We start from the raw sequence: 13,727 nt of genomic DNA, 5'->3' as shown, positions 1-13,727 counted from the left end.
AGAGAAATGAGGATTAACGAGGACTGGCCTGGACAGAGAAGACTCAGCCAAGATGAAATGGAAGTGAAGTTGGGAAGATGCCAGTGTTGTGGCTAAGAAGAAGAAGAAGCAAGGGCAGTGGGGAGAGGGTAGGGGAGCCCATGAGAAGGCAAGAGAGTGTGAATGTGGAAATTGGGAAAGTAGTAAAAGAGAAGCTGAAAATTTGTCATTGCAGCACCTAGCACAGGGCTTTGATATAAGAAGCACTCAGTAAAGAAAAAGATGAAAATAGAAGTTGGCTCTCAACCAAACAGTGAACTTTCCCCAATCTTATCAGTCAGATAATCACTGTTTCTCTTATGGAGGGAAGAAGTTTCTTCCCCAATACTTCCCACAAGAATGTAGAACTGTCAGTTTTAAGGCAGCCATTAAAAATTTTTGAAAAAGAAGATGAAAGCAGTGTTTAAGGAAAATTCATCTGGCCATAGTATGCAGTTTAGGTTACAGTGAAGAGAGAATGGTGTTGGTGAGTATGGCTAGAACTCAGGTGCATCAAGAAGGTAAGGGAAAATGAGGGTCAGTAAGGAAGTTTTCAGTGAGAAAGAGAAAAATGGTCACATAGTATACTAGATTTTACTCTATGATTTAAAATGAGAGGAACTCTGAGGAAGCATTGTGAGTGACAAAAATAGAGATGAGTGTGGTAGGAGTAGAAAGAGAACTCTTTTTCATGGGACAATATTTTTCCTTCATCCTCTCCAATGTGAATGTTCACAATAGTTTTTTATCCTCTTCCCAGAAAAGAGGACTCTTCTGCAAAGAAGATGGAACACAGATGATATGAAGATATGTGGCCAGTGTGGACTTTACCAAAATCCTGAACTCAGAATATCTAGGTTGTAGACCTAAGAGCTGACTGTGGGTGAATACTAGGGAAAGCAGAATGACAATTTGATGAAAGGGCAGGAACACTAAGCCACCGCTCTGCTACCTAGTTGGAGCATGCCTGGGGTTAGTACTTAATACACAAGACTATTTCCACTTCTGCAATGCAATCTGTCACCTTTATCTCCAAATACACCAACGTAGACTCTTGAACCTAGTCCATGTAAGACCTAGGTAGTCAATGAACAAGAAAACAATGTAACTTACAAAAGGAGAGGGATGAGGACAAATGTTTGAAAGGGTTTTGCAAAGACTGTCTGCCCCTTTTTCCAGATTATTATTATCTGATGGATGTCATAAAAATGAATACTAGCATTGACATAGTCTGTACTAGGTGGGGTTTATTTCCTTTTGTTTTGTAGGGGAAAGGGGGACCAGTAGTGAGTTCCACCCTGGTTTCCGTATATATGGTACTGTTTCGTTTACGTTAAAAAAAATATATCTCGAATTCAGTCTAGCTGTTGTATTTTTCCTCAGTGCTGATACCACTATGTCCAATTCAAATTTTCTAAATAAAACAAAGAGGAAGAACTTAACATATTACAAACTCTTAACCTTATAATGTGTGTTTCTTGATATTTATTTGGCTCAAAAAAAAAATAAACCTGTGAGCTCACGGCCTGGAGTTGGTGTCTAGCCCAGGTGTTAGCTAAGTTCTCTGAACTTCTACAACCACTTGGACTTTTAAATATTGCCCCACGATGGACTACGTTTCCCAAGAGCACACACAGAGAGAGGCCCTTGAAGTGCATTGTGGGAATTGTAGTCTTGGGTGACTTTTCGTCCAACCCTGGACTCATGCTCTGATTCCGGGATGATTAAACCCAGGAGCTACCAATTAGCTGGGGCCATGTCGGTGAGGCCGTGGTCCAACCGGGAAAGCCAGTGTGAGAATCTCGCGTAATGATTGGACAATTCTTGACCCCCAGGGGCGGGGAAATAAGGTGGGCGGGAAGGCCGCGGCGATTGGGCGAGGAGCGTACGACGGCGGGCGGGGATTGGCTGCACGCTAGGGCAGGGAGGCCTGGGAAGGGGCGGAGGAAGGAAACCAGAGCAGGAAGAGCAGCGGCGAGGCGGTGGTGGCGGCGGCGGCGGTGGCTGAGTTGGTGGTGGCAGAGGAGAAAGCGACAGCTCCAGCGGGTGGTAGCGGCCCTGAGAGCAGGATGCGGGTCTGGGTTGGGCTGACGCTCCTGCTCAGTGCGGTGCTGCTGGGCTCGGCCTCCGCGTCCTCGGGTCAGTATCCGCCCCCTCGGACTGGAGGCCAGGAGCCACCGCCCCCCCGGCCTCCATCCCGGGGCAGGGCCGTGGGGGCTCCAGCTCACACCTCGCAGTAGCCTGTCACTCGCTGTCATTTCTTGGGCTTCGGTTGGCCTGGGTCAGAGCGGGTGTTTAGGGGAGCTTGAGAGGGGAGGAAAAGAAGGGGCGGTCCCCCAACTCACACCTCTCCTCACTTCACAAACTTTACACGAGTCCTCCCAAATGAGCAGTGACTCCATGGGAATGAATCCTGACATCTGGCTTAGACCCACAGTGACACAGGAGCCCTTCCGGAGCTTCCACGACTCTCATGTAGATTATGTGCTGCATCGGTTTTGAAACTTTGGCTTTGGGATTTGTAAGTTAAGTGATTGGCACACCTGGGGTTGTCTGGGCAGAGCCAGGTCCATCAAAACCAGGATGTTGACAGTGGTTTGGTGGGTTTGCTTAGCACCTGAGATTGCCCTGTCTCTTTGTTTAAAAAATGAAGACTTTTGATGTAAATGTGCCTACTCCGTACCCTTTTTAAAGAAATATTCTTAAGAAAGTGTTTTTTACTGTGTCACAGTGTTTCTGAGCCGCCCCATGTTTGCTAACAGTAATTTTATGATTTTTGAAAAAAATCTTGGTTCTTATAAATGTAAAATGGATTTTTACATAGATAGAGAAATTCATATGCTTTTGATTTGATTTTCCAGTTAGCTGATTTATACCCTAGCTCTGAAAATTATCATTTCTCTTTTTTAATAGTTTAATCTACCTACATCTGAAAACGTTTACTTTGAGAGTGTTGGTAAAGAAGCATTTAGTGTTTCTGAGTATTGGTAAAAAAAAAAAACAATCAGTACAATAAAGCTTTTGAATTTTAATCAGTTTCAGTTAACAAAACAGCCGTTCTGTGGCTTTAAATTTTTTTTGGAACAAGGCAGGGTATAAATGTCAACTCTTTTTTTTTCCCCCAACAGAAAATTTCCCAGATGGTTATCTGACTCCTCAAATTATCCGTCCTAGTTGTACGTCAATGCTGTAACGTCATTCTGCTTCTAAAATAAGAGGTCTAAACCTAAAACTCTATCCATAGTGTGGTTTAAGATACCATTTCAAAAGCAACAAGCATATGCCAGTTACTTTACTGCCAACATCATGCTCTGAGGTCCGCCCCCCCCCCGCCTTCTAGTGTTGATTTGTGTTCATGACCAAATCTTTAAAACTGTGTAACTCCTGAAGCCGCTGCTAGCAGTTATTTGATCAAAGGAAGTATGAAATCAGTACTGTAGAGTACCTGATGGACCATGAACCACCTGCATCAGAATTCCTCTTGAGGGTTTGTTAAAATCGCAGTTTTAGGTCTGGAACAGGTTGGGGTATCTGTAGTTTAAAAAGCTCCACAAGTGATTCTTCACCCTAAGTGTAAGAACTACTAGTTAAAGAATATGGTGCATATCCCTCTGAATTCAGTTTGCAGACTTAAAATTAAAGCATGTAAACGTTTTCCTGCATCTTCCTTTGACTAGATTGCACATATCAAAAGCATCATGTCAGTGGAGATGATGCTTGAAGATGTTTTTTAATCAACAGTTGGGATTCTCCATATATTATAATAGAAGACTGTTTATACTGAAGTGTTAAATCTTTGGGTTGTGTTGATGTACGCAAAGGACTATGTTCACAAAACATCTGTTCTGATTTCCATCATAGTTAAACTGCCAAAACGTTTCTCTGGTAGAGGCAAAAATCTTACTCAGCCAGAACTAAAACTATATAGATGGGCATGCTGACCAGTAATAAAGGCACTGCTGTTCTCACATGAAGTGCAAATGTCATAAAACGCTTAAGTGAGATAAAGTTTTATAAGTTGAGTACATGGATTTTCAGTTGACTTTTTTATTCATTAAATTGCTTATTTATACGGGATATCATTAAATTGCTTATTTATACGGGATATTTACTCCTATTTAAAAATCAAGTTTTGGGTCATAATTTTGTGTTGACATAATGTTTGAGTGTTGGTGGTTACCCAGAGCAAGTTGCATTTATTGCCAGATAGAATTTGATCAGCCAACAAAAGGAATCTTGATCCTATCATTGTTACTAGCTGTTACCTAATATCTTGTCTTAAAGGCACGTAAAAGTATAATACTTTTATTAGAAATGTTTTCTTTTCCTTGTGAATAAATAAATTTAAAGGAGGAGATTTAAAAGATACTACTCTCATTTTCTCAAGATAATAATGAAAAACGCTTCAACTTTTCTCACATGTTTTCTTGTTTTTGACGGGAAGTGGCTTACTGGTTAAAATGGTTTACTTCTTTTCTTTATGCCAAATAATATTACAGAGTCTTGTAAATTAGGTCCACTGCTAGGTATTTCAGGTAACAGTTATATTAATTAACACCATGTATTTAAAGAGTAGATTTCAGATTGCAGAATATGTTTCATTTCACTCTTCTTTTGTTCCTTAAAACTTTGTTGAGAGTCAACAAGGCAGATGATATTATTCCCTTTTGACACTTGAGGAAGAGGAAGCTGAGCAAACTTGCTATATTGAACCATGTGTGTAATGTTAACATGTAATAAAGCCAGGTTTTGAGCCTAGCTCTCCAGGCCTTGGATTTGGAGTAATTGGGAATCAGCAGTATCCTAGGATCTGCACAGATTCAATGGCAAAGCCAAAGACAGGATATCTGGTCTCTTTTCACTAAACTTGGAAGGCTTTCTGTGTTTGAAGATATATCAGTCTGTTTAATTTACATGACAAGTTGGAAAATGAATTTGTAATGACCACTTTTCCCTGAAAGAGTATCCCCGGTATTTTGCCGTTTTGTTAGCTGATATAATAAAAATGAAAATTGGTCTTTTTCAAAGGAAGGGGTATGATTACCAAAGTAATGTAAACCATGGTATTTTGGATATGATACTCTTGAGAGAAATCCATAGCTCTTCATTGAATCCTTTTGCATTTTTCTTGTTGCCTGATGTATGTGTTCTGATAAAAGCATTACTATATTCTTTTTATTTATGTGTAACTTCAGTATTTTTAATCCTTACCTGACTGCCTGTCAGAAGTCTCTAGGTTATAAGAAACTTCTTTAAAGTGTTGTGTGAATGGACATATTAGTTTCAAAGAGAAAATACCTTTGCTTTAAGATTACCATCTGGAGTAGGCTTTCCCAGTTTAGTAAATGAGAAGGAAAGCTCTTATTTACCAGTAACCTGAGTATATATTCCTAGTTTGTGGAGAGAAAAGAAAGAGAAACATGATGCCATTCATATGAAATAACCCGATGTCACAAGTTCCCATGTCTCTGGGAGTTCAGAAACACATTTTGCTACTCTAATGCCTAACAGCTTGTAGTGTCTCAAATGTACATGTCTTAAAATTTATTTACAGGCATCTATATTATTTACTTATTAGCTACATATGTGAACTATTGTGACAAGGTACTCAATTGAGTGATTAGTGATTTGAGTTCCAACTAATCTAAAGTTTCAGTACTTGGGGATATACCCTATACATTTCACATTTAATGTCTGCTCTTGATTTATTAACTAGCTAATGTTTATGACTAATTAAATACATTCACACATACAACTTTGTTATTAGAGATGAATTTTTTTTCCTTATCCAAAGATCTGCTGAGAATGGACTTTAAACCATACGTTAGAACTTGGGCTTTGGGTAATACTTGTGAAGAAGTGAGCATGAAGGATGATTGTTCATTAATTGACATCACTACCTAAATGTTATGGGCACTGTGGGACTAATACATGCTAAACCCTTCTCCTCCCCACCCACCAGAAATAAAATATTTGGAAGGTAATCTAAAAGTAGTGAATGTGAAAATAGCTATAATTTAAGTTTTCTTTGAATTTACAGCACTTTATGGCACAACCTCACCAGAAGACTGATTTTTCTCAAATATTCAAAAGAAACAAATACTGTGAAATAGAGTTGGGTATTTGGTGCATAATGAGTTGGTTATACTTCTTAAAGTTGGCTCAGTACTTCAGTAACACAAACTCCAAAACATGTTTTTGTTGTACTTTGGAGAGTTACAAGTCACCAATCATATTTAGGATATAACCATATGAAGTAAAGATAAATGGCAACCATAACACCAAATTTTCTAGTAAAAAAATCACATGGTCTTATAGCGTTTTGTCTACTGGTTAATTTCTCACATAATTTACGGAGCTGGCAATACTGAAGCTCACACCTGGATAAAATCAGGTAATTTTAATAGTAAGAAGGAAACTTAGAGATCATCTGACAGTTGTTTTTTTAACTGGCTGGGAATACAAAGATCAAATATTTGTGGGGCTTCCCTGGTGGCGCAGTGGTTGAGAGTCCGCCTGCCGATGCAGGGGACACGGGTTCGTGCCCCGGTCCGGGAAGATCCCATATGCCGTGGAGCGGCTGGGCCCATGAGCCATGGCCGCTGAGCCTGCTCGTCCAGAGCCTGTGCTCCACAACGGGAGAGGCCACAACAGTGAGAGGCCCGCATACCGCAAAAAGAAAAAAAAAAAAAAAGAAAAAAAAAAAAAAAAATATTTGTGAATGTCCGTTGGGTTGTCGAATGTGTTTATATAAGAGCAGGAAAAAGAATAGCAAGCAGCCAGAATAGAAGTAGCAGAGAAATGCAGAAAGAATAATAGAAGGAAACTTAATGTAATTGGACAAAACCAAAACAGCCAGTATGAATTTGGAAGAAAGATGTAAATAGTTGATATAAGCTATTGATTTCTTAATAAATAGATCTCATGTGAGTAAATACATGATAGTGTGATGCTACTTTTTATGCATATCTGGTTATGTCTTCAGTAAAGTCGAACACAAATTCTAACTATCTTTGGCAACTCTGCTGTCAGATAATAATAATTCCTAATGTCCATCTTTAGTGGTCTTAGTGAACAATTAAATGCTAGTTATCACTAAAATAAGCTAGAGTTACTCCAGAGTCTGAGCTGAGGAGAAGAATGGGTGGAATCCCGAACCACAAAATCAGGGCTCTATTTTTATAAATTTAACAACTCATTCTCAGTAGTGGACTAACTATATACAAAAGAACTGGATGGCACCTGAAGAAATGTCTGGTTTTGGTGGTGGTGGTCTTGGTCTTCCTACCTGTGTACCAGATGAAGCTAATGCCTTTCCTGAATAAAGAGGAAAAAAATACCACCCCCAACGCCCTTTTTTCCTTTCACTTAATCTTTTCTGAGCAGTTGTTGAATACAACCAATTTTTAGATAATTATAGATTTATTTATCCAGTGTCTTATTATTTGTTGTATTATCAAATGCTTTCATTTAACATACCTGCAATTTCCAAACAAGAAAGATGACTAAATTGTCTTAAAATTTCTTTACAGATGAAGAAGGCAACCAGGATGAATCCTTAGATTCCAAGGTGTGTACTCAAATTTACATTGACCAGTATTTGATGCCCAGTTTAAAAGCATGAATGATGTATCTTCAAAAGGATGTGAAATCTGCATCTTTTGAGCAACAGAACTATATTTTTTAAAAAAAGGAAAAGAAAGATAGCTAGTGCCAATATTAGTTCTTCTGGGAGGAAAAATCACTGACCTATAGGAGAGAATAATAAATATTTCTAAGAGTGTTGGTTACTAGATTTAATTCCAACTTAAATGTGCTCTGTGTGTGTGTGTGTGTGTTGAAGAGCCTGAAGGCAGTTACATTTTTTACTGCCTAATGAGAGATTGATTTTATTCTTTTTTTTTAGTTTTTTAATTTGAAGATTTAACCTCTACCATTTGTTTACACTTATCAATTTAAAAAAAATCTGTTAATGCACTTAACTTGGTTGATTGAATGAATAAGGCTGATTATTACATCTTCAAAGAGACCAATCAGTTATGATCCCTGATCTCTAGATTCGAAGGAATGTAGATAAGAAACAGGAAGTTGTAGTACAGGGCTGTCATACGGGGAAGTATAAGATATATTGGGAGCAAGTAGGGGGAGACCTAACCTAGACTTGGGGAATTTAAGGAAGGCTTCTTGGGGGGAGGTAACATCTAAGCTTAAATCTGAAGAGTCAAGTTTAGGCAGGTGATGAAGGCATGTGATGGACACGTGCCAAAGTGTATAGAGGCGAATGAGTATGACACATTCAAGGAACTGAAGGAGGTGTATCTGGATTAGTGAAAGAAATGGTCAAATTAGGTTGGAGGGAGTCTTGTTAGTAGTGGAAACTAAAAATACTTTATATTGTCAGACTTCTTTGCCGTCAGATGAGTCGGTAGAGGACCATAGCCCAGCAGGCAGAGTAGTCGCTGGTCAGATATTCCTTGATTCAGAAGAATCAGAATTGGAATCACCTATTCAAGAAGAGGAAGACGGCCTCAGAAGCCAAGAAGGAGAAAGTGTCACAGAAGAAATCAGCTTTCTAGAATCTGAAAATCCAGAAAACAAGGACTATGAAGAGCCAATGAAAGTACGGAAACCAGGTAGTCTAGACATTTTGTTTACTTTTGCCTTATTTAGGAAGGAGGCAACTGAAATTTTAAAGCTATCATAGAAGGTGCAGTAGTCCTATTTTACTGATATTCACCACATATAATGTATAGCATATAATTTTACAGGATAAGTTACAGAAGCTGAATTTGATAGTCATAATTGCATTTGTATAATATTAGTATTCGAACATTTCTTTTTGGACTCCAGTATGTAACAATCTGTCAGAGTGGTACACAAAATAGAAACTCAGACAGGAAGGGTTGTCTAACTTGCTGCTTTGGTTATTTTCAGAACTGTGTTAGGATTTTTACTACAATAATCTTTTCAGTCATCCTAGGTAATTTGATTTAGTTGTTTATCCTAAAGTTACATAAAAACTTTAATCCTCTTCTAACTTTTGCTTTCTTGACACTCTGTAATTTTTAAACTTACAGCTTGATCTTTCTCACAGTAGAGTGTGCTAAATACCTATTCTTTTAAAAATTAGTTATTAATGTATCCACTCTGCCCTGTCCCACCACCCATCTGTCATTTAGTTTATTATTTCAAAGATCACCACCATATCTGCTTATTCTGTTATTAGCCAATCTTGAGAATTGATCCAGGTTTTACCTTTTAAAAATATAATTTTTATTACAAATATTTTATACAAAAAAGAGAAACCATTTTTTTCTTTGATTAAAAGTACCTTAATCCCATCAAGTAGAAATAACAGCTGTCAACATAGTGGAGAATACTCTTTCAGGCTTTTTTCTAGATGTATGGTTTCAAGAAGACTAAACTGGTTCAAAATGTATATACTATTTTACAGCCTGCGTTTTGCACTTAACAGCTTGTCTTGAACATTTTCCCATATTATTTAATATTCTTTTACAATTTAATGGTTAATGGTTATAAAAATTTTACATGTAAATATACCATAACAATATTTTTTTTTTGCTGGGAGACCATTTTAAGTATACCTTTGTACACATCTATGAAAATTTCCTTAGAGTTAGTTCTTAAAAGTAAACCTTAAAAGTAAAGTATAAAATTTGAAAAGACATTTGAGTCATGTTGCTAAACTGTTCTGCAGAAAAGTAAGTCTGTTCCTTTTCCTGTACCTCAGCCAAGTGTATTATTACCATTTTTAAATTTTTGCCAAATATTTATTTTCATTCCTTTCTTTTTTGTTAGGGAGACTTCCAAACAAGTACAAAAGTAGAGGGTGTAATGACCCCCATGTACCCACCGTCACCCAGCTTCAACAGCCATCAACACTCTTGTTCTTGTTTCATCTTTGCCACTCCATATCCATTTACTCTTTTTTTCCCCCTAGATTATTAAGCAAATTCCACATTGTTTTACCTGCGTACATATCTCTAAAAGTAAGAATTTTTTTCAACAAAATGAAAAATACAATAGTATTATAACACCCACAAAATTAGCTATCATTCCTTTATCACCCAGTACCCAGATTCCATTTAGTTTTCCCACTTGTTTCAAATGTCTTTTTGGAATTGGTTTCTGTCACTCAGTGTCCACACTAAGATGTTAGGTTTCTCTTAATCTGTAACAATTTTCCCTTCCTTGTTTTTAAGTGTCATTTTATTTGTTAAAGAAAGAATATCCTTTGTGCCATAGGATTTCCTTCATTCTAGATCTAGCTAGTCATATGCTAGTAATGTAATTGAACTTGTTCCACTATCTGCTGTCTAGTCTATGAACTGGAAGTTGGCTCTGAAGGCCTGGGTAGATGTAGTTCTATTTTTTAATCGATAATATTTATAGTTAGTGTTGTATGCTTCCCATTGCATTACCTGGGAGTTACATAGTGTCTGATTGTCCCACTCCTAGTGATTGGTCAGCAAGGTCAGGTGGTGTCAGCCTGACCCAGCCATTCGAAAGTTCCTCATTGACCTTTCACCCAGAGCTTTTGGGAACCATTTCGTTTGTTGTCTGGATGCATTATTTCATTAGGAGTTTCAAAATCAAAATAATGACTTGTTAACTTATCATTCCTCCTGCATTTGTTATCTGGAGTTCTTTTCTAAAGAAGAACTTTCCCTCATCAACTATTTGGTTACCCAGAAATATAATCCACACAGCAAGATAAATGCTTGATTCTTTCCCTTGAAATATTTTCAGATAGTGATTTGGTGCCCTAGCAACCTCCAAAAGAGACCAGTGAATATGTTTTCTGTTTGTTTTGCTTTGCTTTTGAGCATCATTACAAATCCATGGGTTTTATACAGCTGTGCTTTACTCTTTTGCAATCATTCTTTTTATTGCTCACATTATTCCACTTTTGTCTCTTGAGAGTCCCTTTAAGTTCATTCCTTTGTCCTTTTGACTAATCGTAGGTGACTTGTAAACTTCTTCCTTTTTAGGCAGGACAAGATGTCCCAAATTCATCTTATACTTTTCCTTACCCCAAAATGAATCTCAGCCATTTCTCCAGGGAATCCATATTCCTTTTAGTGGGAAATTGTGTTTATTTTAGATACTGTAATCTAGACACCAAGGATATGCATTGCAACTGAATTGTCACTAATAGGCCTTTTTGGTGGGTAGGGTTAGGACATAAAACATTGATATTGATTATTCCAGTTCACATTAAATATTACAGGTGAGCTAACACAGAGGGTCAGAGTGACAAACTCACAAGAATCAGAGATCCTACCCACTATCAAACTTGACTAATATTTTCAAAGATATAATTATCACAAGACACAAGTCACAGATCTGTGCCTGCCAGAGCTGCTCCCAGGTCCTGTCTTACCTCAATTAAGATGTGCTCTGGCTTATTTTAATATATGTTTTTAATATATGAGGCCTTTGAGTGATTGATATGGAGTGTCACTTACACAAAAGGGAGCTATTTCGGTGATGAAACATCTCCAGTTTATTCCCTGATAACTGCATGGCTTGTGTGGTATTTTCTAGGAAGTCATGCCTGATAAATACTTACATCCTAGGTTTATGTACAGTGAGCAGTCTGGACAAACCAGGTCCAACCCGGTAAAGCAGTGCACAAGTAGGGACTCTCCTGGTGGTAAATACCTTGAGTGCATTTGCCAGAAGGCCTCTTGTTAGCATGTGTCTCAGATGATTTGATCACATCACCTCTCTGTCTCTCTGTTTCTTGGGCAGTAAAAAGAGAGAGTGGATTTCAAGTCTGCTGTTAGTCCTTTCCACCCATCAGGATTTTTGCTTCTTTTATGTTTGGGTCTCCTTGCCCTGATGCTGAAAATCATGGTACCTAACAACATTAATGTTATATTACTTTAATCAAACAAATAATAAAGTATATATCATTTCAAAATAACAATGGCAACCTTACCACTAACCACTGAATGCAGTTTAAGGTTTCTTTGTGGTTCTTTTTGTTCTTAGTATTTATTTTACTAGTGATTTGTATCAATAATATAATGTGTTTTAAAATCATTTCAGTAATGTTCTGTGTGGTCATACCAACAACTTTATAAACATTCAGATTCACTTGTTTTAGTTTTTCAATAATTGCTTTTGTTTTTTTTTATTCAAACTTGTTTTTAATGTATTATTAATACATGAAAAGGCTTATGTACATACGTATAAGTTGCATATGCATGACTTTTTGTGTACTCCCAGCTACATTAGACCTGGCTTATATGACAATTACTTCTAGACTTGCTTCCTTTGTCAGCCTCTTATCCATGTCTCTGCATATTGATCTTCCTAAAACCCAAATTTGATCCTATAACTCCCCTATTTACAACCCCCATTATCTTCCATTTGCCTATGAGATGAAGTGCTTGCTCCTTAGCAAGATTCACAAAGCCTTCTGTGTGCACATGGCCGCCATCTTCTGTGACTTCATCTCCCAAAGCTTCCCCCCATTTGCCCTTTTCCAGCGATGCTAAACCTATCACCCTTCTTCAGAGGCATATACAAGTTCACCCCACTGCTTAGGATACCTTCCTCACCCCCTTGCCCCAATCCATGTATCGCATTTCTGCTCATCCTTAAAGAGAAACTTAGGTTTCTCTTTTCTAAAGTAGTTCCTGAACCACCCAAGGGTAGTTATGAATCTCTTGTATGTAAGGACTTCTTATCTAGTGTCCCTGTTTTCACCCTTTCCCCTGATGCCAGTTATCTAATAACAGGCAGACTGATCCTACTTCCTGTTCACAAGCCACCAATGGCTTCCTGTCAAGTTCAGAATAAAATCCAAACAAGGCTTTATGTGATCAAGCCTCTCCTCTCTGACCTCGTCTGTCACTCACAGGACTCCAGTCACACTTGCTTTCTGCTGTTCGTTGGAACATTTCACACTTATTCCCAGTCCCCAAGACCATCCCCTGGGCTCGATGATTCTCTGGAAAGACTCACAGGACTCAGCATATAGTCGTATTTACAGCTATGATTTATTACAGAAAAAGAGTACAAAGCAAAATCAGCAAAGGGAATGGTGCATGGGGTAAGTCTGGGGGACGCCAGATGCAAGCTTGCAAGGGTCTTCTCCCAGGAGAGTCACACGGTATGTGTTTAATTTACCCAGGAAAAAGTTGTGACAACACGTGTGAAATGTTGTCTACCAGGGAAACTCCTTAGAGACCTAGTACCGGAGTTTTTATAGAGGGCTAGTCACATAGGTTCTCTGTGCCTAGCACATACCAAAATTGCAGACTCCCAGAAGGAAAGCAAGTGTTCAGCATAAGTCATATTTTTTGTACAGTTGGGGTGAGTCACTCATAACAGTTAGGGTAGTGGGAACCCTTCCAAAATCTTAAGTTCCCAGGCACAAGCCAAGGGCCAGCCTTGTAAGCAGGCCTTCTCAAGGATAGAAGTTTAGGCCTGCTATGTTCACTCTACTGTACGTGGCATACCCCTTTGGTCATTGGCCAGGTTGTCTTTACAGCAAAATTATTATCAATATGACCCAGACAGCAGAGTGAGACCCACCTGCAGTATTGATTTCAGTTGTGCTCTTCACGTGTCTTAGCCAAATAAGAAATCCCATTAATCATAAAGGTCTATCTTAGAAAAACAGGTAGCTTCCTCCTTAAGTTTTTGTTTTAACCTTTTTTACCTGGCTCTAAGCA

General features: G+C 38.2%; 1 protein-coding gene across 1 annotated transcript in view; it reads left to right on the top strand.

Moving 5' to 3' along the window:
• The first annotated feature begins 1,972 nt into the window (after positions 1-1,972).
• Positions 1,973-13,727, top strand: part of SEL1L (SEL1L adaptor subunit of SYVN1 ubiquitin ligase) — a 56,952-nt gene continuing 45,197 nt past the window's right edge. Inside the window, exons 1-3 of the mRNA XM_082617000.1 lie at positions 1,973-2,157; positions 7,551-7,588; positions 8,420-8,651. Coding sequence (XP_082473126.1) covers positions 2,088-2,157; positions 7,551-7,588; positions 8,420-8,651 — 340 coding nt within the window. The 5' untranslated portion in view covers positions 1,973-2,087. The remainder of the gene's footprint in view (positions 2,158-7,550; positions 7,589-8,419; positions 8,652-13,727) is intronic.

This window comes from Mesoplodon mirus, assembly GCF_964341445.2.
Source record: "Mesoplodon mirus genome assembly, chromosome: 4".
Classification (NCBI taxonomy): Eukaryota; Metazoa; Chordata; class Mammalia; order Artiodactyla; family Ziphiidae; genus Mesoplodon; species Mesoplodon mirus.
This window is presented reverse-complemented; position numbering and strand designations above follow the sequence as displayed.